The sequence below is a fragment of the Lepidochelys kempii genome, chromosome 19, assembly GCF_965140285.1.
Source record: "Lepidochelys kempii isolate rLepKem1 chromosome 19, rLepKem1.hap1, whole genome shotgun sequence".
In the NCBI taxonomy this organism is placed as follows: domain Eukaryota; kingdom Metazoa; phylum Chordata; order Testudines; family Cheloniidae; genus Lepidochelys; species Lepidochelys kempii.
The window spans coordinates 15,528,669-15,553,256 of record NC_136398.1 but is presented as its reverse complement, the minus strand read 5'-3'; the positions used below and the strand labels follow the sequence as shown (position 1 = coordinate 15,553,256).

Genomic DNA, 24,588 nt, shown 5'->3' with positions numbered 1-24,588 from the left:
CTTCAATTACTGACGTTGGCGAGTGTTTACTCCAGCCAGGTCTGGCAGGTCCCAGGCTCCCAACCCTCCCTTTCCAAGGCTCTTACTGCTTGGAAGGTTTTCCTGGTTTTTGGCCTGAATTTACCATTGCTTTATTCCACCCCATTATGCCTGCTTCCACCCTCACTCACCCTGAACAAACCAATGAAGTTTATATGTGACTCCGCCACCCTAGCCATGGTCCAGTGATATAGCTGGTTACCAAGTCCCCTCCCCTTAGCCGTTGCATGGTAACACTGTTTAGTAGCATGCTCCATTGGTTAGCGTGCTGGCTCAGCCGTCTGCAGCTGTGTCGTCTCTTCCCAGCTCTTCCACCGACCTTGGGTGAGTCCCGCTGCCCATACTGTGTTGTTATAAGCTCTGTGGGGCACTATGTGTGTCTATACAGCACCCAGCCTGATAGGTCCTGACCTCAGGAAGGATTTTTATGTGCTGCCATGCTAATAATGGAATGCAAATCAAACCAAAGCATCCTTCTTATTGCTGAGTCATATAGCCAACATGCAGCTCAGAACATGGACACGCAATACTTAATTTGTAGTATTAGACAAACCTTAATTACTCTGCTGTTCTCCACAACCACACTGCTCCTACACCACTAGGAGAGGGCCACTTTAACAACACCTGTAATCCAGCAGAGTGACCACTGGGTTGGGAAAGAAAGAACCTTAGTGCCTCTGCAACTGATTTGCTGTGTGTCCTCAGGCCAGACCCTGCTCTGTGCCTCAGTTTCCCCATTTTTAAAATGAGGATAATGATACTTTACCTCCCTTTGTTGAGTACGTCGAGATTTGCAGCTGGAAAACATTCTGACCCCGATTCTCCATTGCCTGTGTTATCATTTACACCTGTGCAACGTGCTCTTCAGTCAGTGGTAATAAGTGACATTCACTTTGCATGTGCGAATGATGACACCCAGTGCCGAGCAATGGAGAATCTGGCCCTATAAGCATGCAAAGTACAGAAATTTTATACCATGCAATCATGTTATACAAAGGCTCATCTCTCCAGGAATAGCAAAGGGAGCACAGAAAAACCCCACAAGTTTTCCCCAAGTCTGCTGCAGTGGGAGATTTACCCTGGAAAACCCCTGGATGAATTGCTCTTGGTAGCAGCTCAGGCAGACACGCCCCATCCAGCCAGAGATGACATAGGGATGTGTTTTGCTCCCAGCCTATGTGCCTCTGGTTCCTGCTGCATGGAGGAATTATTAGCACCTGTTCCAGAAATTACAGGACGCTGTCCCCAATTTATGACATCAGCCCAGCATCTGCCACCTCCGTTTTTACAGGACATAAACAGGGGGATGAATTTAAAGCTGCCCAGAGCATCAGTGAGTTTAGGACTGAGTGAATATACGCAGGAGGATGTGGGCTGTCGCTAGGAAGAAAGGATTTCCTGGAGAGCTAGATGGTAACTTACTAGCGGAAATCTCTGTCGAAGGAGCGAGGATGATCGAGATAAATGAGACCAATTTTGCAAAAGAATGTGTTCTACCGACAGGATGAAATTCAAGCCAGGACATGAGTGGGTGTGGAGAGATCTGAAGTCAGTTGGAATAATACATCTGCTTGCGCTGGATTTGACCCACTGGGGCAGATGTTAAAGAAGCTCCACATGGTGGGAACAGATTGGAGGCTGAGCTCTTTAGAAAGTCTGGCCATAATTGGCACAATGGGAGGTGCTGAGTGCTTAGAAATATGGCCTGCTGCGTTTATCCATCTAAAGGAGCAAATATACCAGGAGTTTAACCCTGTGCGGATATCGTTAATATATGAGACTGAGGTCTGTTTGGCTGTGGGCGGAGAGTGTTACAATAATGTGACACTGAAGTGATAGGTCAAATTGGAGATTTTGATTACAAACCTAGCAAGGGTTAATTACCTTACCTGTATGGTTGGAGTGTCTGGTCCCATCTGTCTGGCAAGAATTTTCACCCAACCTATCCTGCATTCAGAATGGCCAAACTCTGGGCCATAGGCCCAGACCTGCCCAGCACAGTGTGGGGCGTTTATACCTAAGGTTGCCAGGTGTCTGGTCGAAAAGGGACCCTGACCACTCCTGTCGGCACTGCTGACCGGGCCACTAAAAGTCCAGTTGGCACAGGGCTGGTAAGCTCCCTTCCCGGCTCCGCATGGCTCCTGGAAGCGGCCATCATGTCCCTCCAGATCATAGGTGCAAGAGTGGCCAGAGGGCTCCGCATGCTGCCCTCATGCCGAGCGCCAGCTCTGCAGCTCCCATTGGCCGGGAACTGTAGCCAATGGAAGCTGTGGGGGCGGTGCCTACAGGCAGAGGCAGCGTGCACTGCGCAGATCCGCCTGGCCCCGCCTCTGCCTAGGAGCCAAGGGACAAGTCGCCGCTTCTGGGTGCCGCCTGAGGTAAGCGCCACTGGCAGCCCACACCCCGAAACTCCTCCCATGCCCCAACCCCCAGCCCTGAGCCCCCTCCAGCACACAAATTCCCTCCTGGAACCTGCACCCTCTCCTGCACCCCAACCCCCTGCCCCAGCTCGGAGCCCCCTCCTGCACTACAAACCCCTTGGGCCCAGCCCAGAGCCCCCTGCTGCACCCCAAACCCCTCATCCCTGGCTCCACCCCAGAGCTCACATCCCCAGCCATACCCTTCACCCATCCACACCCCATAGGGTTGAAGGCTACCAGCTCGACATACCGCTGCAGGTGCTGCCCCCTCTCCCACCCCAAATCTGATTTTGTATGGCTGCTGATTCAGCCGGGCTCCCAGCACCTCCGGCACCTAATTGCTAATGGCCACCCTTGAACCTGCGGCAGGTTCAGCTGCCATCTCTGTACTGGCAGGCTAGCAGTGACATGGCTCTAATCTCACTCCCAGCTCATGGGGGCGGAGGGTGAAGCCGCGTCCGGACTCTGAGCAAGGTCAGCGTCACTTGCCGTCCTGGGGGCAGGGGATGGAGACTGAGCACTGCTGGGGATTGTGAGCTGTGGGGGTCTCAGGCAGCAGCTGAGAGGGTCCCTACCAATGTCTGCTCCTGCTAGCGGGGAATGTGTTTGAGTCCCACTGCAGTGCCAGGTCGGATGTGCCAGCCTGGAGAAGGCTGCTGCTCATGATCCCACCCTCTGCTGCAGTTAGCCAGGGACAGCAATAAGGTTAGCAGCTCCTGGGTAGAGAGCCTCATCTCCCCTTCTCCCTCTGCCTGCATGGGATGCTGCAACGCCCACACCAGTCTCAGGTCCCCCAGGCATCATTTGGCTGGACAGCTCCACTCTGCCCAGGTGCAAGAACGTGGCAGGTTCTGCAGGGTCGGGGCTCCCCAGCCAACAAGCTCCCTGTCCCTATAGCATGGTGGAGCTAGCCACAGAACTGCCACTGTGGGCTATCCCTGGCCATTGCTGAGGACTCAGCTTGGCCGCAGGGGCTGTGGCCATGTTTTGTTTCACTTCACCCTGTGCAGGATGCCATGAGGGGTGATTCATGGGGACAGGGCACTGGACTGCATCTCAGGAGGCCTCCCTGTGTTGTATTCCCAGCCATGCTGATGACTTGTTTGGTGCCCTTGGGCAACTTGCGCTCTGCCTCTATGCCTCAGTTTCCCCATCTGTAAAATCCAGGCAATACTGCACACTCACCTTTGAAAAGTGCTTGCAGCTTCATGGATGAGAAGTGTCATCTAGGAGCTGACTACTCCTTTTATTAGGCAGCATATTACAGAGCAAGCCAGTCACACTCGCTAATGAAGACTTTATATTCATCCTTTGTCTGTTATTTTCCTTAATCTTAAACAGACTTTAGCCAGGCTGAAAGACACATGCTTTGCTCTTGGTGTTGTAACTGCACTGCACACCACTCAGCATTTACCTGCCAGGCAGATGCACTGGAAAAATTTGTAGATGCAATTAACAGACTTCACCCATCCGCAGGGAGACTGTCTCATTAGCTGCTAATTTTGCATCTCCCTGTAATGAAGAGGGATTTTTGCTACGTGTTTCAATCAGACGCTTCCAATTTCCCTAGAAATCTCATTTTGCCACCTTCAAACTGTTCCAGCTTGACAGCCTGGAATTAAGGAGTCCTGCTGAAATGGAGCCTGTACTGACCGCATGTAAGCATGCTCACCTAGTCTAGCTGTTCATAGTGAAATCCCTCAGAAGCCCTTCCTAGCTCCAGCCCCAGTGTCAGAGGCTCATGTGATCACCAAAAGCTAGCAGCCTTTTGGTCTAGCTGCTTGCAAGCAGCTCTGTCAGCAGCCCCCAGATCGATGGCTGGCTATAAACCAGCGAGTGCCACGCTCCTTGTATCATTTATTATTTACATTCCTCAACTGAAAAGATTTACAGCCCGGTTGTGTTTCCGACAGCCCTTTCCTCGGCGAGTGTGAACAAGGCAGAAGTGAATTTGGCTACAACGCGAACAGCCCATGCAGCCCTGGCTGTGCGTGGGGCGAGAATGCTGGTTTGTTCCACTGCCTGCAAGGTTGCTGAGCATCCGTTTTCACTGAAATCTTAGCCGCGCCTGCCAGGCCGTGCAGATGCAATACACGAGGCACACGCCACGCCTGGGAGGATAGTGCAGGCTAGTGGTTAAGGCAGCCAGGCCTCCTGGAGTCTGTTCCCTTCTCTGCTACTGGCTTGCTTTTTGGCTCTGGGAAAGTAACTTCTCTTCCCTGTTCCTTGCTTTTGCCCAGCTGTAAATGGGAATAATACGGTGTGCCATTCTACTGCACTCTGTCAAGAGCCAGCTGTATGAAGAATGCCAAACAGAACATTGCCCCACGCAGTCCCTGCCCCATGCATTGACAGTCGCAGATACTAATGGACTGAGGCATTCATTAAGCCTCAAATAACAAGAGTTAATCTACCTCGTTCCTTGTGAGACAGGAGAGAGTTACATTTTATGGATGGGGAAAGTGAGCCTGGAGAAGCGGAGTGACCAGTGCCAATCAGCAGCAGGTCTAGGAAGAGAACCCAGGAGTCCCCACTCCCAGCTTCCTCGTCAAGCCATTAGCAATGTTCCCCGGTTTGTGATGATGGGGACTGCGATGGGTCTGGGACAGGGAGAGCCTGGGTTGTGGTGAGTTAGCAGTGTGTGGAGAGAGAAATCCAGTGGATTATAACCTCCATTCTCACTGCACCCCGGTACCAAGATGAGTCTGGCCCAGCCCTGCTTGTGAATAATCCCAGGGAGTTCCAGGACCCAAATGCACTAAGTCATTCCTGGGCATGAGCCTTTGCCAAATTGGGGCCACAATGACTGGTGCACTTTAACCACAGCCTGGAAGAATTGTGAGCAGGCAGCCCAGCGCCCAGAGGAGACAGGCCAAGACGCTGAGAACAGCACTGGGTGTTTGAATGCCCAAGGAACATGACTGATTTGCCAGGCTGGAGGAACCCTTTGTCTCTGCAATAGGTCTTTGGTGGGGACAGGCCTGCGCTGTCACCCTCTTTGACAGCTGCTTGGCTGTGCACATCTGGCTCTGTGCTCCTCCAGCAGATGTTACCACCCTGCCCCTCCCTGCAGAACACAGGATGGGTGAGTAGCTATGTTAACCCGTCAGCTCAAACAGGGGACCCACCACAGCAGAGTCAACTTGGGCTTGAAATACCTGGTTCTGAGAGCAGGACAGGCAATGCAGGTTCGTTAAGAGTTGCTTCTCTTACGCTGTGCCCATTCTAAGTGCATATTGGATTCTCCTAAGGAGGAGCATCATGGAGCTGGGGCTTGGACCCCCTTGGGGACCTGCCTGGGGAGCTAGAGAAGTGGAAGTGAGGGTGCCAGCAGCCTCTGGGGAAAGGGAGAGGAGCCACAGAGTGGGCGGGGGTGGTGGTGTCTGGAGCCAAAGGACTGAGCCAAGATGAGAGTGGCTGAAGGTAGAGGGGGCACTGGCAGGTTTGCTGACCGGTGCTGCAGCCGAGAGCAGGATCAAGGATGTTACAAACAAGGTTAGGGCCATGGCTGGAGCCAGGCAGGGGAGTCAGGTTTGGGGAGAGGGGTCAAGCCCTCCTGTCTGAGCAAGGCAGCTCAGGCTTATTCTCGTTTCTACTCCATGAGTGCCAGAGGCTCCACGCGAGATGAGGGCCCCAGGCTCTGCCCAGACACATCGCAAGCAACAGATCCTGCCCTGAAGCATTTGCAAAAGCCCTGATCCAAAGCCAAGTTAAGACAATTGACTGAATCTCTCAGAAGAGTCTTTCCAGGGGCTCTGGATCAGGCCCTGCACAGAACAGACAGAACTACTGTCCTGGTCAAGATTCAGTGACTTGCCCAAGGCCACACAAAGTCTGTGGCAGAGCCAACCGTCCCGATTCTGTATCACAGAGGAACTTACAGGCTCCAGCTGAGCTCAGGGCCTCCTCACGCTGGGCGCTGCATGGGCACACAGCGGGAGCCAGTCCCGGCTCCCAAGAGGTCCCCGTCTGAAGGGGAGACACAGATAGGTGAAGTGGTTTGCCCAAGGTCACGTAACAGGTCAGCAAAGAGCCAAGAATAGTACCCAGCTGCTCTGAGCCCCAGACTCTACCCACTAGACCCTGCTCCCTTTCCAGTTGGGAGTCACTGTTAAGGGGATGTGAGTTCCCTTCCCCCACCTAAGACTGCCACCCCTCCAGTCTAGGTTTTGGCTTGTTTGTCCGGGTGCCATTTGACAAGCCCCAATGTCTAGTTTTTTTAATCTGTCGAGGGAAGGGGGAGGCGGAGAAGGGGGCGAGGCCTCAAGCGAAGAGGTGGACTCAAGAGTCCCATTTCCAGCCATTAGAAAGGTGGCAAGCCTACCCCCACCAGCCCAATCTTCCTTCCTCTCAAATGAAGCTGCAAATTAACCCGTTCCAGGGAATGTCCCCCATCACCATGGAACCCCAGTCACTGGTTAACATTCCGCTCTGGGGTCTGCTCACCAGGCACCACAACCAGGATCAGCTGCTGCTTCCTCACAGACCCGTTTCTCCAGGCAGCGGAGTTCACTTCTCACCTTGGATTGCTGAGTGGGGGAGGAGGGGCACTAAATCCCGGTAGCCCAGCTGATAAAGGTACCCCTAACCTGAAGCATAAATAACACTTGTTAGCCAGTGACACACGCAGTTCACTCCGCCCATTAAATGCAGCAATCTAAAGCAATACAGCTTGCGTCCCTCCAACTAATGAAATTGGCCAGTGCTGTGTGTTGATTTTTGTCTGAGTCGTTTTGGTTTGCAGTAAATTCTCCTCAGCAGCACTGTCCCTGATCATTCCCCCGCTGAACTTCACTTCGCTTGGAGCAATTGCCTGGTAGGGCCACTGAGAAGCAAGAGGGGATTTGGGGACTCGTGTCCCATTGGGCTTTTCACGATAAACTCATTGTTTACTGTACAGTTATAATTCAGCTATAGAAAATGCTTACTCCAGCCAAATGAGGTCTGAGAGGTGGGGAGGTTTGAAGTGTTGGTTTGAGAAGTTATATGGGGTGCAAAGTAACAATAACCCCTAGCCTCTATTCAGTGCTATTCACCAGAAGTGCTCAGAGCACTTTACAAAGGAGGTAAACCTGATATTACTGGGGAAACTGAGTCACGGAGCGAGGCAGCAGCTTGCCCAAGGCCATCTAGGACTAAGGTGGGAATAGATCCCAAGAGTCCTAGTACAGTGTGCTGTCCACTATGCCATAATGCCTCCGTGTATAGCTTGCCAGACACGTAATATAGCTCCATACAGAAACACATCAAAGCCTGTGATACTGAGCAGGGTAAAACTGGGGTGTAGTGAGATATACCTGAGAAAGCGGAGAGACAGAACTGGACTCTGATGCATAGAAATGTAAAGAGGATTCTTTATTGAGGCTGCTGGACATAGACAGACCCTGTGGTTCTCCCTGGCTCCTAATGTAACTGCACAGGGTCTCCCTTAGTCCTGGCCTGGACTCAGCTGTTATGAGAACACTCCAGCACATGCGACAGATGGATTTGGAAGGTTGGACATATGACCAGGGAAGAGTATAAAAATATTGCTTGGGCATGTAGGAATGATATCAGGAGGGCCAAATCGCACCTGGAGCTGCAGCTAGCCAGACATGTCAAGAGTAACAAGAAGGGTTTCTTCAGGTATGTTGGCAACAAGAAGAAAGCCAAGGAATGTGTGGGCCCCTTACTGAATGAGGGAGGCAACCGAGTGACAGAGGATGTGGAGAAAGCTAATGTACTCAATGCTTTTTTTGCCTCTGTTTTCACTAACAAGGTCAGCTCCCAGACTGCTGCGCTGGGCATCACAAAATGGGGAAGAGATGGCCAGCCCTCTGTCGAGATAGAGGTGGTTAGGGACTATTTAGAAAGGCTGGACGTGCACAAGTCCATGGGGCCGGACGAGTTGCATCCAAGAGTGCTGAAGGAGTTGGCGGCTGTGATTGCAGAGCCATTGGCCATTATCTTTGAAAACTCGTGGCGAACCGGGGAAGTCCCGGATGACTGGAAAAAGGCTAATGTAGTGCCAATCTTTAAAAAAGGGAAGAAGGAGGATCCTGGGAACTACAGGCCAGTCAGCCTCACCTCAGTCCCTGGAAAAATCATGAAGCAGGTCCTCAAAGAATCAGTCCTGAAGCACTTGCATGAGAGGAAAGTGATCAGGAACAGCCAGCATGGATTCACCAAGGGAAGGTCATGCCTGACTAATCTAATCGCCTTTTAAGATGAGATTACTGGTTCTGTGGATGAAGGGAAAGCAGTGGATGTATTGTTTCTTGACTTTAGCAAAGCTTTTGACACGGTCTCCCACAGTATTCTTGTCAGCAAGTTAAGGAAGTATGGGCTGGATGAATGCACTACAAGGTGGGTAGAAAGCTGGCTAGATTGTCGGGCTCAACGGGTAGTGATCAATGGCTCCATATCTAGTTGGCAGCCGGTATCAAGTGGAGTACCCCAAGGGTCGGTCCTGGGGCCGGTTTTGTTCAATATCTTCATAAATGATCTGGAGGATGGTGTGGATTGCACTCTCAGCAAATTTGCGGATGATACTAAACTGGGAAAAGTGGTAGATACGCTGGAGGGGAGGGATAGGATACAGAAAGACCTAGACAAATTGGAGGATTGGGCCAAAAGAAATTTGATGAGGTTCAATAAGGATAAGTGCAGGGTCCTGCACTTAGGACGGAAGAACCCAATGCACAGCTACAGACTAGGGACCGAATGGCTAGGCAGCAGTTCTGTGGAAAAGGACCTAGGGGTTACAGTGGACGAGAAGCTGGATACGAGTCAGCAGTGTGCCCTTGTTGCCAAGAAGGCCAATGGCATTTTGGGATGTATAAGTAGGGGCATAGCGAGCAGATCGAGGGACGTGATCATTCCCCTCTATTCAACATTGGTGAGGCCTCATCTGGAGTACTGTGTCCAGTTTTGGGCCCCACACTTCAAGAAGGATGTGGATAAATTGGAGAGAGTCCAGCGAAGGGCAACAAAAATGATTAGGGGTCTGGAACACATGAGTTATGAGGAGAGGCTGAGGGAGCTGGGATTGTTTAGCCTGCAGAAGAGAAGAATGAGGGGGGATTTGATAGCTGCTTTCAACTACCTGAAAGGGGGTTCCAAAGAGGATGGCTCTAGGCTGTTCTCAATGGTAGCAGATGACAGAACGAGGAGTAATGGTCTCAAGTTGCAGTGGGGGAGGTTTAGATTGGATATTAGGAAAAACTTTTTCACTAAGAGGGTGGTGAAACACTGGAATGCGTTACCTAGGGAGGTGGTAGAATCTCCTTCCTTAGAGGTTTTTAAGGTCAGGCTTGACAAAGCCCTGGCTGGGATGATTTAACTGGGAATTGGTCCTGCTTTGAGCAGGGGGTTGGACTAGATGACCTTCTGGGGTCCCTTCCAACCCTGATATTCTATGATTCTATGATTCTATGATTTGGTTGGAAGGAAAGTGCTTGAGCAGCATCTAGTGACCCCAATGTACTTCCTCTTTCAAAATGGGCTGCAGAGAAATGCAAAGGGAGAGCCTTTGATGTACTGCCCGCTCCAAGCGTTCAGAAATCATCTCTGGCCCCAAACATTCATGAAATTGTCTTCAAAATCGTGAGATGAATATGTTTCTGTACTTTTAAGGTTCTGAGCCTTTAATGTTCATATTTGCCAGCTTTTCTCTGCAGCCACAGGGGCTAGAAACTTGGGGCCAGGTCTACAAAGGGATTTAGTAGAGATAGGCAGGAACTGGAATTGCCATTTCATGGGAAGTTCTGCCATTTCTAAATTCACTTTCATTTCAGATCAGAACAAAATACAAAGAATTTTGAAATGTCCTGCAAAGTGAAATGAAAAAAAAAATCATTTTACGTCAATCAAAACCATTCATTGTTACTGTGACATGTTTCAATTTTTAAATGTTTTTATACTAGAAAATAAAATAAAATTTAAAACAAAAAGTGATTTTGAAATGAAAAGTTGAAATGGGCCTTGCCAAAAATGTCCAAACGGAAGGTTTCAACCCTATGGAAATGCTTTTTTTAAAAACAAAAATCAAAACAAAATTTCATTGAAATTGACATGTTCCTGCTGGTCGTTTTGGTTTCTGTGAAATGGCATTTTCCCTCTCGGTGCTGACTGGGAGTTACAGATGTGCCTATAGGAGTTATGTACCTACCTCCAATCAACTTTCAATGTGAAGCAAGCCCCCAACCTGCTTAGATGTTTGTAAATCTCACTAGATGCCTGGCTGAACCTTTAAGTGCTTAAATACCTTTTGAAAGCTGGCCCTTACTCTTCTTAAATGAAACGGAGAGTCTCTCATCTCCAACCCCCGGACTTTAAAAACTACCCCAAATTTGAGACATGTGATAAAATTGTGGTAACAATGAGGTTGGGCTAGAACTGGGAGTGGTCTCTGTCAAGCAGTAAAGGGGTGAGAGAGATCCTGGTAGTTAATTTAATCCATCTAGTTGATCGTAAATATGGAGCTGCAATTCATTCCTGGACACGGTAGCAAAACCCATCTGAATAGAGCCCCTGGGCAGAACTGCCCTCATGCTTCTCTTTGCTGAGCAGACTCAGCAAATGCATTGCATGATCTGCATGCAGCATATTCACTGGGACAGGTTTTTGCAGCGGAAACCTCTTTGCACCCTATTACTTCATCACCAAGAAAAGCTCTTTGGTTCCATGTTAAGGGTCTTGTTATTTATTATTTGTATTGCAATAACGCCTAAGGGCCACGGACCAGGGCCTGACTGTGCTAAGACCTGTACAGAACCAGAAGAATTGTGTTTTAAGAGTCTGTTCTCTGCGTTTCCTTGCTACCTGATGCTGTATGTCATTTATGAAGCAATGCAGGAGGTTTGCAATAAATTCCATGCAGCTCTGATAGACTTGGGATGTGTGGGTGGGTGTGCGTGTGTATTATATACCACTAGTTCTCCATTAGATCCAAAATTGTAAAGTCTAAGCGTATTTTCTAGAGCTGACCAGAAAATGACCCCCAGCCCCAAATGTAGGTTTTTGGTTTTTCAATGAAAATCCAAATTTTTTTTTCAAAAGCGGGGGGGGGCGGGGTGGTTGTGAAAATTTTCATTTTTGACATCACCCCTTTTTTTGAATGAGAAACATTTTTGTGCAAACAGTGTTGACCGGCTCTAAGATTTCCTCATGTTACAAACCATAGACAATACAGGGAAGGGTAAGTTATTTTGCAACTGGCTGGAGAGATGTGTGCAGTCCCTTACACAGAGCTAGCTGCTCCTGGGACAGTTGCCGAATAATAATAATAATCCCTAGCTCTTATATACCCCTTGGCATCAGTAGATCTCAAAGGGCTTTACAAAAGAGGCAGTATCGTTGTCCCCATTTTACAGATGGAGAAACTGAGGCACAGAAAGGGGAAGTGACTTGCCCGCAACTGCATCCCCCTAGTGATGGGGTTGATCCAGACACTTGCATTTAAAAATCTCAGGCTGCAGCTCAGGGAAACACATTTCCAAATGCCCCTTTTCACTCTAGCACAGTCATGGTCGAGATCACTGGGTGTCAGATGCTCCTGCCCCACATAATTGAAGGCTAAGGCCCAACTCCTGCCACTTTTTGCATGCAGGCACAGCACTCCTCCAGGATGCAAGAAATTGCAGGATCATGGTTTCTAGCTTTTCAGCCAATATGTATAAGCGTCAGTGGGGACACTTGGATAGAGAGATAGAGACACAAACTCAACACCAAATGCCAGGAATCATGGCCAAAAAACATGAGATTGGCTTAAAATTAGTAAAGTATTTATTTTCCTTGCACACAGGTATTTGAACCTTTAGGAGTCATGTTTTCAAGCTTTTCTCTACAGCCATCATATGTATATATATGAGAGATGTGATTCCCATCTAATGCCGTGACTCCAGGTGCTCGGGTTTTAAGAAAAACACTAAGTATCTGGTGATGAAATCAGGGAGTTGGCAATGCTGCCCCTCTTTCAAACCTTATCTAAAATGAATTCTGTAATTAAGGATAATAGGCCTGAAGCCAATAACAAAAACAGAGCTAAATAAAGAATGGAATAGTAGGCAGAGAAACAAATACTGAGACGGTCTTTAATTTTGCATGCATTCAGAAATCACTATGCAATATTTAAAACTGCATCAAAGCCTTATTTATGATTATGACAGACAAGTGCCATTAAAAAATCATGGTGGTAAACAAAGAGAATTCTGTACACAAAGAGCAATGAATCATGAAGTAACAGACTGATTTGGAGGTAAAGGTGGCACAGTTCGAATTTTCTACTGTCCCGGAAAGCCACTGGACAAATACCAGCTATTCTTTTGTATTGATTTCACAGAAAGTAAAGGAGGACTTGTGGCACCTTAGAGACTCAACAATTTATATGAGCATAAGCTTTCGTGAGCTACAGCTCAGAGTTTCTATCAGTCTGGGCTAGGAAATTTTCCCTGAAGCAAATTAAACTCAGGGATGAATCTGGCCCCGGCAGTTCATTCCGGGTTTTCCCATTCGTCTGTGCCAAAGAGGCGAGTTCAGCGAGAGACCCTAGTGCCAGTGCACTGGATGAAGCTGGGGAGAGCAACTACTCCTCCAGTGCTGCAGAGAGTTGAAGGACATTTCAACAGAAGAATGAACTGAGCTAAACATGACAAGTCTCACTTCCATTATTATCCCCTTGTTTGAGTCTCCAAAGCCCTGCCCTACTCTTGGCCTGTAACCTAAGTCACAGGCTAATGCCCAAACCACTGTAGTCTCTGTACACTGCTCTGCTGCCTGTGGGCCCAGACCTGCTCCCAAGATAGCTTTGCCATTGTCTTCACCAGTACCATAGATGGGGTGGTTCTGAGATGGAACACAGCTTCCAGACCTCCTTACACACCTCCTGTCCTGCTGACAGGGAGAGTCCTTCTTGCTATTCAATGCAATTCACTGCAGGACAAACCCCATCAGATGGCTCAGAATCAGAAAAATGGCTCCGAGCCTCTTCCATCATTGGGGAAGTTTGGACCCTGATCTGAACTTCACAGCTCTGGCCCATCCCTCTGTCTCTCACTGCCACTGTCAAGCTCCAGCTCCTTTCCCTGCAACCAAGAAGGACATTCTGGAGCATCCTTCTTTGCCATCAGCTCAGTGTGTCTCTGCACCTGGCTTGCTGCTGGAGAGCTGAGTGTGAAATGTGCCCGGAGAGAATGAATTGCTAGGAAAGTGTCACAGACTCTCTGCAGTTCATTTTTATAGATTCATAGATTCCAGTCCCAGAAGGGACCATCACAATTATCTAGTCTGACCTGTATAACTGTATAACCTGGCTGACATGGGCCAGAGAACTTCCCCCAAATCATTCCTAGAGCAGAGGTTTGAGAAAAAACACCCAGTCTTGATTTTAAAATTGCCAGTGATGAGGAATCCACCACGATCCTTGGTAAATTGTTCCATTGGTTTTGCTATTCCAGTTTTGCTAGGGAGGCACTTGCTCACAGTCTCTTAACAAATCAGGAGCCTGTGGCCTGCAGTTCAACATGGGGAGAGGTACCTACCTGCTGACCCTATGAGCTCTTGGCTACCCATTCCACTGACTCAAGTCTCCCCAGTCCCTCCTTCTCCAACTCCAGCTGGTGATTATTCCTCATAAAACCTCCCTGCCATGATGTATTTGCCAGACGCTGGATGATGAATCATGCAGACATTTCAGTCTATTGTAACTAATTGTCCATGGGATTTCCCATTAATTACATGATACTCTTTGCCTTTAATGTCCCACGAGCCTCTGTGCAATGAGTAATTCTCTGCTCTGTCCCCCTTTGTTCTTTTCCAGATAGCAGCGCTGGAGAGGCAGATCTTCGACTTCCTGGGCTATCAGTGGGTGCCCATCCTGGCTAATTTTTTACACATTATGGCTGTCATCCTGGGCATCTTTGGGACCATCCAGTACAGATCCAAATACCTCATAATGGTAGGTCCAAGAGGCCGACTGGTGCACCCTGCCTGCTAGTGCATCTCTTTTACTTCTAGCACTTTGGCCAGCACTCCGCGGGGCTCACTGCAAATACTTTACTGCTTTACTGCTTTACTGCTCGGGGGCTATCCGCTGGCACAAGCCAGCACTCAGCAGTAATGATGATAATGTGTAGTGGCCCAGATTTGGCCAAGGAGATCCATGCCTGGAGAGGCCCTGCATGCCCCTCGAGAAACGGGGAAGTCAATCACATCTGCATCACCATCCCCCTCTGCTCAGCACCCTGCTGAGGGCTCGTTGTGATCCTCATGGAGGAGAGGGCAGGACGGGATGCAGGCCAGAGAGCCTGTGTGGTCCCAGAAAGACTGGTCAAAAGCAACAGAAAGATCCCTCCCATTGGGTCACAGAGGTAGCTTGTCGCCAGCTTCGTTAATACTAAGGGTCCCTGTGTATATATAAGGGTTCCCAGCAGGCCTGCCCCTGTCTGCTATTATGAAGTGCTGTGTGACCTCACCTGGCTCTGTGAGCTGCTCCAGCAGGGAGAGAGAGCCCTGTATCAATGCGGAAGAGAGAAGAGGGGGCAGTGGAGGTGGCCAGCCTGATTGGAGTTTCATTGAACATTTAGGATTCAACCCAGTTCATTAAGGCTTTTCAGTCCTTACAGTGGCCATAGGTGCAATTTTGATGGACCCCAGCTGAGTTAAAGTGAAGTTCTGAGTGACCGTAGGTCAAGGTATGATGCAGTTTCCAGTAACTGCAGGCCACATTGTGGTGCAGTTTCAGGTAACCCCAGGCTGAGTTAGGGGCAGTTTCAAGTGACCGCCAGGCCAGGTTATGGCTCCATGTGGGATCTGCTGTTTCATTTGGTTTAGACAGAAAACTGGGTGAAACTGGCTGTTTGAGCAGAGTCTTATTCTGAGATCTGAGGTTCACTTGAAGCTCAGGGAGAGTGACCCCCTTTGTGAACGGCCACAAAGAAAATGAGAAAAGACGGGGGAGTTTGGGGGAAGGAAGTGACAGGAAGGGGAAGCTGAGTGAACGTGGAGCAGGGTGGGAATGAAATGGGGGTGAGGTTTTCCTTCCAGAATCCTTCCCCCGTGCCCGCTCCTGGGAGTGGGCGGCAGGAGCGGAGGAGCGGAGGAAACCAGCCACACAGCGGCGCAGATGGTTGAAAAGCTGCTGGTGAAACGTCTGATGCAACGAAATGAAACCGTTTCATGGGCACAGACTGATTCTGCTGAAACGTTTGATAAAAAAAACCCACCACCTTTTATTTCGATAAAGTCAAAGGGCTCGGATTGCACCTGATTGTTGGGACTCTCATGTCATATGATATTGAACTCCAAGCTAGACAGTCAAAGTGAAGTGTTTGGACTGCAGGACGAGGAGCAATGGTCTCAGGTTGCAGCGGGGGAGGTCTGGGTTGGATATTAGGAAACACTATTTCACGGGGAGGGTGGTGAAGCCCCGGAATGGGTTCCCTAGGGAGGCGGTGGAATCTCCGTCCTTAGAGGTTTTTAAGGCCCGGCTTGACAAAGCCCTGGCTGGGATGATGTAGTTGGGGTTGGTCCTGCTTTGAGCAGGGGGTTGGACTAGATGACCTCCTGAGGTCCCTTCCAACCCTAATCTTCTGTGATTCTATGCTGAGCTTTGGTAAGTTCATTTTGACGTTTCGTGGGAAATTTCCACCAGCCCCTCCTGTGCAAGCCACTTTTTACACGGGTGCAACGCACCGATCCCAGGGATTTGCCTCAGTGCGGGTGTACTGGCAGAGCTACCTCAGGCTGGTCTACACAAGTAAATGTCCTTCCCCCAGAATAGTTTAAACCAGTTCCCCAGTGCAGGGACCTGTTTAAACTAGGCCAGCACAACAATTCTTTGGCCAGTATAAATTGCATCTCCCCTAAGGGGGGTCACTGGTACAGCTATATCAGCAAACCCTTTCTCGTGTAGGCAAGGCCCCATATAAATAATCCCAGTGCTGACAAGCCCCGAAGCTTTCTTAATGATGCTGTAATTCCCAGCCAATTACCTGGGAAATGTGGTCAAAAGACTGTAGCCAGGGCCAAACATCAGCTAATTCATCCTATCTAACTCTCCCACTTGTCTGCCCCAGGGGACCATTCAGTTACCATGACTGTTGTTCTACATGGTGTGAATAACTATGCAAGGCCCTGGGAATCCAGACTCCTGGTTCAAGTGACAGCACTGCCCCTGATTTGATGCATGGTCTTTGACAACTCACACCAACTCTCCATGCCTCAGTTTCCCCACCTGTGAGACAGGGAGAACAGTCCTTGTGTAATGCACAAGAGGAAATGGGAGGATCTTCCCAATGTCTGTGAAGTGCACCAACGTCCTTAGATGTCAGGTGCTATGGACTTGCATGGTATTTTTGTAGAACAAGTTCTGTTCTCAGCTGCACAAATGCAATTGCTGCAAGATGATTTCCTCTGGTAATAATATCACACTTAGCTCTCAGAATCTGTAGATCTCAAAGCACTTTACAAAGGAGGGTAAGATTTATTATCCCTACTTTACAGATGGGGAAACTGAGGCACAGAGCATATCAACAACTTGCCCAAGGTCACAAAACAAGTCTGTAGCACAGCCAGGACTAAGGGCTGAGGTCTCTTGTTCCAGCCCATGGGTTGCACTGCCTTTCTCTGCTGGCGCTCTGAATGACAGCGCCATAAATGCTGTCATGTGACATCCTGCCCTGTACGGTAGAATTCACAGTCAGTACACACCACAGTCAGTGTCTCGTTCTGTGCCAAAGAGCTCTGGAGAAGCCTTGAGCATTTCCTCTCCCATCCTATTCTGTACTGGGCCACCTGGTGAGATGGTGGAAATGCCTCTACAGGGGCAAGGTTAGTAAAGCTGGGCTTCAGCACTGATTTTAATTACTGCAACCACTTCTTTATCATAGGGGTTTTCTGCTTTAACCCCTCCTGGACCCTGCCTGTGATCACCCCACACCTGGCTCGGGAGGAGTGGACGAGTGTGTTTAGTTTGACTTTGTCTGGTCTCTGTCCTTTTAGAGATGGGCCTGAGCTTCAATGTTCAGATCCCATTCAGGCTTTCCCTGAAGTCTGGGAGCATTTAGATGGGAGAGGAGTCGATGCTGGGGGAGAAGGTTGGTCTAGAACCCTTCTCTGGTTGATTCAATTGCAATTTATTAGCATAAAGCATAAAAGCGAGTTTATCTAGTATCCTGAGTCCTGACCACAGATCTGGGAGCCAGGAGATTTCATCTCTGATACTGACTCATTGTATGACCTTGGGCAAGTCACTTTGCTTTGTGTGCTTCTGTTTCTCCATCTGTAACAGGGGGATAATAATACCTATGCACCCATCCTGGAAGTGTGTGTGTGGCATTATATGGTTAATTAGTTGATATTTGTAAGGTGCTGCAGGTATGTGATAAATTATAACAGATTTTCACTTCCAGAGCCCTGCATGCTTTTGGGGCCAACAGATTACAAACACTGAACCTGATCACCTTGTCGTTGCTGCTGGTTTAAATCAGGAGTGACCCCACTGAAGTTTGGTGTAAATGTGGTGTCCATGAAAGCAGAGCTGGGCCCATTACTCATTAATGCATTAATGCATTTGCTTGTGCATGCTGGGTAGCTGCAGGCAGCGATAAGAGCCCATGCTCCAGCCCAGGTTCTGCATGCCCAAACACATGGTGCAGGCAGCTGTCTCTTTCTGCAAGGCCCATGTGCGTAAGGCCTGATCCAAAGCCCCTTGAAGTCAGCAGAAAGACTCCCCTTGACCTCAGTGGGATTTGGCTCAGGGCAGAAAGCGGGTGCAGGAGAAATCTCAGTGCTGTTGGGTCTCCTTCAAATGCCCTGCCCGAGGGCAGAGCCCCCTGGCAAAGTCTCACGCCACCCAGCTGCTTTTCTCTCCTGCTGCTAAGGGCCGTTTTGCCCTTCTGCATTTCTGAGCCTCTGTCTCTTTCTCTCCCCAGTACGCGGTGTGGCTGGTGCTGTGGGTTGGATGGAACGCATTCATCATCTGCTTTTACCTGGAAGTTGGACACCTGTCACAGGTAATTACCTCTCTAATGGCACTGAGCGCTGGCTCCTCCGGAGCCATTGATCAGCCTGGCATCCCTGCCTCTTGGGTTTTACATCCTTCCCCTTACGTCTGGTATTCCTCATGCACATGGAGGTCATGGTGCTGGGGAAGAGCAGCGCTGGGGAGGGAGGGCGCAGGGCATCATCACTTGTGCCATTGCAGCTGCTTACAGGTTTGCAACTTTCTTTCTTTCTTTCTTTCTTTCTTTCTTTCTTTCTTTCTTTCTTTCTTTCTTTCTTTCTTTCTTTCTTTCTTTCTTTCTTTCTTTCTTTCTTTCCACCGTAGCACTGCAGAGACTGATGAGCCGATAGCTCTGGCTTGGGGGAGGCGGTGGGGCTAAGTGATCTGCATGTTTCCCTCAAATGCAGCTCAGCTGCTGTTCGAAGGACGGTGTAGTGAATTGGGCGTTGGACTGAGGCTCTGGAGACTGGGTGTCCTTGAGTGACCTTGGGGAAGTCACTTAATCTGCCCTGTGCCTTGGTTCCCTATCTGTAAAGTGGGATGATACTTCCCTACTGCACAGCGGTGTTGGGAGGATAAAGTTCTATTGATGGTGGGGACGTGCTCAGACTCTGTGGGAATAAGGATTTAGCTGCACCTCAGTTGTCACCTGCAACATCACCTGGCCTCCGCACACACAGCTCTGTTGGTGTCCCTCGGCCCTGACTTGCAGCACCGCCAGCTATCTCAGTCCTGAGTTGCAGCTGGTCAAAACATTTCCAGCGGAGCATCTTTCAGTTGGAAAACGAGAGACAAGGTGGGTGAGGCAAAATCTTTTATTGGACCAACTTCTGTTGGTGAGAGACAAGCGTTCAAACTACACAGAGCTCTGGGGAACCCTGAAGAGCTCTGTGGTGCTCAAAAGTGTGTCTCTTTCACCAGCTGAGTGGGTCCAATAAAAGATGTTTCCTCCCCCTCCTTGTCTCTCTCAGATCCTGGGACCGACAAAGCTACAGAGACAGTTGGAAAGTGGAGAGTCAATGAATTTGGAATGTTTTGCAGGAATGTAGCGAGTCCAGATTTCACAGAATCATAGAATCATAGAATATGAGGGTTGGAAGGGACTCAGGAGGTCATCTAGTCCAACCCCCTGCTCAAAGCAGGACCAATCCCCAACTAAATCATCCCAGCCAGGGCTTTGTCAAGCCTGACCTTAAAAACCTCTAAGGAAGGAGATTCCACCACCTCCCTAGGAAACACATTCCAGTGTTTCACCACCCTCCTAGTGAAAAAGTTTTTCCTAATATCCAACCTAAACCTCCCCCACTGCAACTTGAGACCATTACTCCTTGTTCTGGCATCAGCTACCACTGAGAACAAGTCTAGAGCCATCCTCTTTGGAACCCCCTTTCAAGTAGTTGAAAGCAGCTATCAAATCCCCCCTCATTCTTCTCTTCCACAGACTAAACAATCCCAGTTCCCTCAGCCTCTCCTCATAAGTCATGTGTTCCAGTCCCCTAATCATTTTTGTTGCCCTCCGCTGGATGCTTTCCAATTTTTCCACATCCTTCTTGTAGCGCGGGGCCCAAAACTGGACACAGTACTCCAGATGAAGCCTAACCAATGTTGAATAGAGGGGAGCGATCATGTCCCTCAATCTGCTGGCAATGCCCCTACTTATACATCCCAAAATGTGATTGGTCTTCTTGGCAACAAGGGCACACTGTTGACTCATATCCAGCTTCTCGTCCACTGTAACCCCTAGGTCCTTTTCTGCAGAACTGCTGCCTAGCCATTCGGTCCCTAGTCTGTAGCGGTGCATTGGATTCTTCCGTCCTAAGTGCAGGACTCTGCACTTGTCCTTGTTGAACCTCATCAGATTTCTTTTGGCCCAGTCCTCTAATTTGTCTAGGGCCCTCTCTATCCTATCCCTACCCTCCAGCGTATCTACCACTCCTCCCAGTTTAGTGTCATCTGCAAACTTGCTGAGGGTGCAATCCACACCATCCTCCAGATCATTTATGAAGATATTGAACAAAACCAGCCCGAGGACCGACCCTTGGGGCACTCCACTTGGTACCGGCTGCCAACTAGACATGGAGCCATTGATCACTACCTGTTGAGCCTGACAATCTAGCCAACTTTCTATCCACCTTATAGTCCATTCATCCAGCCCATACTTCTTTAACTTGCTGGCAAGAATACTGTGGGAGACCGTGTCAAAAGCTTAGCTAAAGTCAAGGAACAACACGTCCACCGCTTTCCCCTCATCCACAGAGCCAGTTATCTTGTCATAGAAGGCAATTAGATTAGACAGGCATGACTTGCCCTTGATGAATCCATGCCAACTGTTCCTGATCACTTTCCTCTCATGTAAGTGCTTCAGAATTGATTCCTTGAGGACCTGCTCCATGATTTTTCCAGGGACTGAGGTGAGGCTGACGGGCTTGTAGTTCCCAGGATCCTCCTTCTTCCCTTTTTTAAAGATGGGCACTTCATTAGCCTTTTTCCAGTTGTCTGGGACTTCCCCGATCACCATGAGTTTTCAAAGATAATGGCCAAGGCTCTGCAATCACATCCACCAACTCCTTTAGCACTCTCGGATGCAGCGCATCCGGCCCCATGGACTTGTGCTTGTCCAGCTTTTCTAAATAGTCCCGAACCACTTCTTTCACTCCATGTCTCCAGAATTGAAGAGCTGGTGTGTTTCCCCTCCGCCATCTCCGCCCTTCTATGTCTTTTCATCTTCAGTTCTCCACTCGCTTCATATTACAACCCATGAAAACTGCAGACTTCTTCACTGTGTGTCCATTGGCACCAATTCCAGGCATTGGAAACACAGTGCAGACTTCAGAGCAAGGGACGGGTCGTGGGCAGATGGGCTAGAGTCCAGCATCACAGGGCTGGAAGGTCTCTGCCCCTCGGACTCTGTGTAAGAATGTGAACGACGCCCTGGCGGGTGGACGAGCACGCTGTGCAGCAGGGAAGCCCAGGAGCCCTGGACTGCGCATAGTGGCTTGTTATTGTCGGGTCTCTCCTGAGCACAAAGCGGCACACGCTGGCTTTTGGGGTAGCTCCTGTAGCCTGTACAGCACTCGCCGGTTTGTTTTTGTCAAGCTGTCTGTAAGGGCTGGGCACTGCCCCCAATTTTATTATTAATTATGATGATTACTACTGTAGAGGCTGGGAGCCTTAGTTATGGACCAGTACCTCATGGTGCTAGGTGCTCTATGAACATAGAACAAAGATGGTCCCTGCCCCAAAGAGTTTCCGGACTAAGAATAAGACAAGAGACAACAGATGGAGACAGACAGGGGAGTACATGGAAACAACGTGACGATAATGGTCGGTATGACAGGCAGTGGTCTCGGTCCAAGGGTTGCTCATGAGTCTTGTTTTGGTCACTATTTTTCTCCTCACAGGTTCTGGGTGTGATGGTCTCTCCTCATGGTATTTTGATCTCCTCATGGCATGCAGGCACCAGTGATTTCTCCTCCCAGTGATTTGTATGCAGCGTTATTTTCTCACGATGGCTGCTCCTTGCAACTCTTTCTTTCTGGGGCATTCTGGTTGCTGTACTTTTGTCCGGCAACAGTTTCTCCTCACACGACCCATACTGTGATTCTTTCAGACCAGAGATGGTTTCTGCTCCCCAGGATTCAACCTACATGATTTCACGCCATGCTGGTTGTTTCCACCCCACACCTCGCACCTCAGAAAGAGCAACTGGGACATGTTGTTCTTTGGTGCTCACTGTTGCCTCTTCTAACGGCATCTGGAGAGCCACCAAACAGGGTCACTCCCACGGGGTTCTACAGGGACTCATTTCTGGGTCGCAGGGAAGGACGGCGGCATCTCAATGGCTCTAGAAGAGCCCCCAAGACAACCTGCTCACCATCAATGGGGCCGAGCCGTGCATTCCTTCCCTGTGCCAGCAGAGCACCTGCATATCTGGCTGGCAGCACGCATGGAGGGAGGCATACAGAGTAATCTCCCATGTAAACACCATGCAGGGCGACTGTTGCTTCTTTATCTCTTCAAAACAACCAAGGTGCTCCCTCCCCAGCCTGCCCTGAAAGGCAGTGAGTGACACCTTCACTAAATCTAAAGGGATGTGTGCATTTAGTGGCAATGGGCGAAATCACTCTCTGAAACACCAGCTCCATTTCCCCACCCGACAGAGATGGATAGCGCTGCTGGCTTTCCATTCTGTTACTTAGATCCATCAGCATCCCAGGAAGGGCAGGGTGGCGAGGGCGACGGGGTGGGCGGCTTCGGAAGGGAACGAGGCTGCGGATTGGAATGTGGAGCGTAGGGGAGCAAAATTAATGAGACTGATTAATTGGGAATTTCAGGGTGCTCGTTAATCATTTAGCGCCGCCTGAGTTTATGGATTGCATGAATCCGACAACACAATTTCATAAGCCAAGGCTGCGGCTCTTGCTGCAGCTGCTGCAGAATCCATCCGTGTGTCACTGTAGTGAGAAACAGGCGCTTAACAGGCGGTTACAGCCAGCAAAGGGGCTGTGTGCAATTAGCTCCGTGTCACTCAGCGCAGTGACTCCCTGTGCACCCAGAGGCCTGGGCTACACCCAACTGCTTTGCCGGCACAGCTACATCAGGTAGGGTCTGTCGACACTCCAGGGACTAGAGCGCTGTAGCTCTGCCGGCACAACCTCCTAGTGTGGACACAACCTGCAGGGATGCAAGGGGTGGGGGAACACCACGGAATCATTCATCCATCGACCTAGTTGCTCTACACTGGGGGGTCGGTCTGGACCTCAGGCTCCAGGGGCCTGATTCTCTTGTGCTTTGTACCTAGTGTCGTTATTTACATCAATCAATGCAAAGTGGGCGTACGACCAGATCCCAATGGTAACATTTTGCTCTGCTTTAAATGACAGGACAGGGCACAAGGCAACGGAGAAACAGGCCCTGCGATCTCACAAAGAGGAAAAGGAGCGAAGCAAAAGTGCAGATTGTGCAAAGATGTGGGACTGCTGCTGTTTGCTCGAAAGCTCTCAGCCGTTGGAGCAATAAATCTCAGCAAAACCGTTCTGATAACATGAAATTATTAATAAAAGTTTGTGTTGTTAAAATTAACGGCAGCAGGGAGAGCTGTAAACTGGTGTTCAGAAGAAGCCGGGGAATCTTATGCTGTCAAAGAGCTGGAATGCAGAGAAACAGGCAATGCGTGCCCAGAGACCAGGGTCTGCTCCACACAGCCCCCATGTGTCGCTGCAGGATGCCTGGAGTGGGCATTCCTCTCTTTTGACAACCGCCAGAAGATGCTGCCAAGATAATATTTTGAAGTTTTTAAAATCCAGGTTTTTCATGAATCCCTCGTAGATGTTGGAAAGTGAAATTTCTCTTTGTGGGATTTTTTCCTCTCCCACAGACTGACCCACTGTTTTGTTATTGTAGGGCTGCCTATGAGCACTGGGCTGTGCAGACTTGGGAGCAGGCTAGAGTTGCCAAGGAGCCTCAGGAAGTGCACTGGCCGGTTTGTTATTGTAGGGTTGCACTGGGATGTGGAGACGGGATGCTTGTTTGAAACTCTCTGAGCCTCCTGAGTCTACAAACCTGGGTTATTGATCCTCTTTGCTAAAGAGGTGTCACTTCCCTGAGATTTCTGCTCTTTCCACTTGTGCTTGGGCTGTGGCAATCTCCCTTGCTCTCTTGTCTCTGTCTCGTTCTGTGCGTAGTTCGGCTCTTCCAGTTTCAAGTCGTGGATGGGGCAGGCTGTGCAGAAGCCCAGCAGACATGGAAACCAAGCTCACCAAGCTTTCCCAAACGTCCCAAACATTGGGTGCCTATTGTGGGCATGTCAGCTGCATCTGCAGAAACATGAGGGGCCCTTTGGGCCCTCTTTTATGTCCCCCAAACGGCATTGTTATTATTATTATTAAATAATAAAAAGAACCCCCTAGCTCTTATCTAGTGCTTGTCATCAATAGATCCCACAGTGCTTTACTAAGGAGGTTAGTATCATTTCTCCATTGTACAGATGGAGAAACTGAGGCACAGAGGGCTGAAGTGCCTTGGTGAAGGTCGCCCAGCAGCAGAGCGAGGAATAGACCCTGGGTCTCCTGTGCCCAGTTGAATGTTCTGTCTTCAGGTGTCCCTGTCTATTAGTCTTCCACCTGTTGCTTCTTGAGAAATTATTTT

General features: G+C 49.4%; 1 protein-coding gene across 2 annotated transcripts in view; it reads left to right on the top strand.

The window, feature by feature from the left end:
• Positions 1-24,588, top strand: part of NKAIN1 (sodium/potassium transporting ATPase interacting 1) — a 207,187-nt gene that overhangs the window by 129,440 nt on the left and 53,159 nt on the right. For both annotated transcript variants that reach the window (XM_078849431.1, XM_078849430.1), the window contains 2 exons: positions 14,257-14,394; positions 18,371-18,451. In XM_078849431.1, coding sequence (XP_078705557.1) covers positions 14,257-14,394; positions 18,371-18,451 — 219 coding nt within the window. The remainder of the gene's footprint in view (positions 1-14,256; positions 14,395-18,370; positions 18,452-24,588) is intronic.